The sequence below is a fragment of the Cyprinodon variegatus genome, unplaced genomic scaffold (assembly GCF_000732505.1).
Source record: "Cyprinodon variegatus isolate N-32 unplaced genomic scaffold, C_variegatus-1.0 Scaffold348, whole genome shotgun sequence".
In the NCBI taxonomy this organism is placed as follows: domain Eukaryota; kingdom Metazoa; phylum Chordata; class Actinopteri; order Cyprinodontiformes; family Cyprinodontidae; genus Cyprinodon; species Cyprinodon variegatus.
The window spans coordinates 40,496-42,655 of NW_015150801.1; the positions used below are offsets into that span (position 1 = coordinate 40,496).

Here is a 2,160-nt window from a genome sequence, read left to right on the forward strand (position 1 = left end):
CTACACACCTCCACTTCCGATGTTTCCCCAGCCTGTGATCCAGGATTCAACCCCGCTGTAGAAGGTGCTGTTCAGGGCAGCTAGGCAGACTGGTGAGATGTAACTGGTGAAATTTACTGGTTCAGAGAGTTTTAGTAGTGCAATGTCATTGTTCCATGAAGTTCCATAATTGTACTCAGGGTGAATAGTGATCAATGACACTGTTCGGCTGACTTCATGTGAGTTGGATCCCTCCTGACTCTGTCGACCCAGATATGCTGTTATACCAGTTGGTGACCTGAGAAGAGAGTCAGTAAACAAAAACATTTTATGTTGAAAATAACAAAAAAAATTGCTGTTGTTACAGAGATATCTGCTATAGACTAAATTTATAATAAACAAGAGATTTCTGAACTATGCTCTTATGTAGTTTAACTGGTGTCTTTTGATTAATTTGATTTGTTGCTGAAATGGAGCAACCCTAGTGACAAACTTTGTAGCTTTCTTTCCTTGAAGTTTAATGTGTTTTAACACATAACAATGACTTTAAACAAGAAGTGCATGTCTTTATGTTAAGTGTAATTTTTTTAATGAATTCTTTATTGCAAACACTGTCTTTGTAACTGTTGACAAGATAGATAGATCATTCTGCCTTATCGGTTCTGCCTCATCGATTATCTGGCTGTGATAATTGCTTTCTGTAAAGTTGCTTACCATTCGTTTAAATCATCAGCTGATGATATTTGAATCACACAGAATTATTTCCCTTTGGGATTAAAAAAGTATTTTTAAGTGAACTGAATAAGATATACAACACAGTTTCTGTGCAGCTCAAATATCTTTAGCTATGGCTTTAAACAAAAATGCTTGTCCATTGGTCACTTAGCTGAGAATGACTAAATCCTCTACAAGGTTAGTTGATTTGTGCTTTGTTTTTGCAATAAAACCAACATTAAAAAATCTGAGTAGTTTTAGAGGAAGGCAAATGTTCATCAAACAATTGATCTGGCTGGGAAGTGAGGAACTGTGCATACCCTAGTGGCTTACCCTAAGACGCAATGAGCAGCAGTCAGCACCCACTGGTTGTTGATCAGAGATCCTCCACAGAAGTGAGTAGATGTGTGCAGACTGACCTGCCAGGGCCAGCTGCCTGGAGGAGCTGCCTCTCCTCCAACTATCCTGGTGTTAAGTGATGGTTTACCACATACTAAGAAAAAACAGACCATTCCTCCAATTATCTGACTGCTCTATGAGCCACTAGTTACAACAGCAACAACAGGTTTGACTTACCTGAGAGCTGTGAGTCACTCTCTGAAAAGAATAAATAAACAGTTATTTTCCTAGTGCTACAGGTATTTAAAAAACTAGATAAATAAATAGACAAACACAAATAGAGTTTCTTATTATTAATGAATCAGTGAATTAAAAGTAACAGAATTCACACTCCTAGGTTCATCCGGGTACCTAGCCGTGCATGGCCTGTTAGATTCCATATCCTTTTCCCATTATATTGGGTTACATCAGATTTTATTTAGGGTCCATCCGAATCAAACTCCACAAGTCTACTTTGTTCTTCAATCTCATTTAAAAATGCCTGCAGTAGCCATGTTTATCTCTTTAAATAGTTATAAGCAAGAATAAAGATCAAATCCAGGTATCAGACAATTCAGGAAGGAGACATATTTGTTAGGATCCAGAGGCTTGCCCACCAGAGGGCGCCAAGGATCCCTTCCTGATTGTTTGTACTTCTGTTGGGATCTGGGGTGCTGTCTACCATCCTCCACCAGAGGGCGTACTGGATCTCCTGAAGCTGGAGCTGACTTCACCAGCTGCTTCTCATCTGCTCATCAGGAGACCAGTACTTAAGTGGGCTGTGGACAACACTCCAGTACCAGAGTGTTTTGCCAGTTATGGTTAGCAAGCCTGAGCCAAACTGCCTGCCTGAATCTAGACTCCCTGATAACCTGAACCTGAACATAACCTGTTTTTGTCCTCTCTGCTTCTAGGAAGAACCTGTCTGAAACCTGAAACTTTGGAAGAGTTTCTCTGTCTGAAACCAGTCTGTCTGATTACTGAAGGACCCTGGAGATCAGAAACTCTGGAAGAGTTTCTCTGTTTGAAACCAGTCTGTCTGATCACGGAGGAACCCTGGAGAATCAAACCTGTCAGTCTTCAGCCTGC

General features: G+C 40.3%; 1 protein-coding gene across 1 annotated transcript in view; it reads right to left on the reverse strand.

Annotated features, from left to right (window-relative positions):
- The window catches only part of LOC107091699 (serine protease 27-like), a 4,331-nt gene continuing 2,171 nt past the window's right edge, over positions 1–2,160 (reverse strand). Inside the window, exons 2-4 of the mRNA XM_015385782.1 lie at positions 1,270–1,325; positions 1,027–1,186; positions 1–277 (exon numbers count right to left, since the gene is read on the reverse strand). Coding sequence (XP_015241268.1) covers positions 1–277; positions 1,027–1,186; positions 1,270–1,325 — 493 coding nt within the window. The remainder of the gene's footprint in view (positions 278–1,026; positions 1,187–1,269; positions 1,326–2,160) is intronic.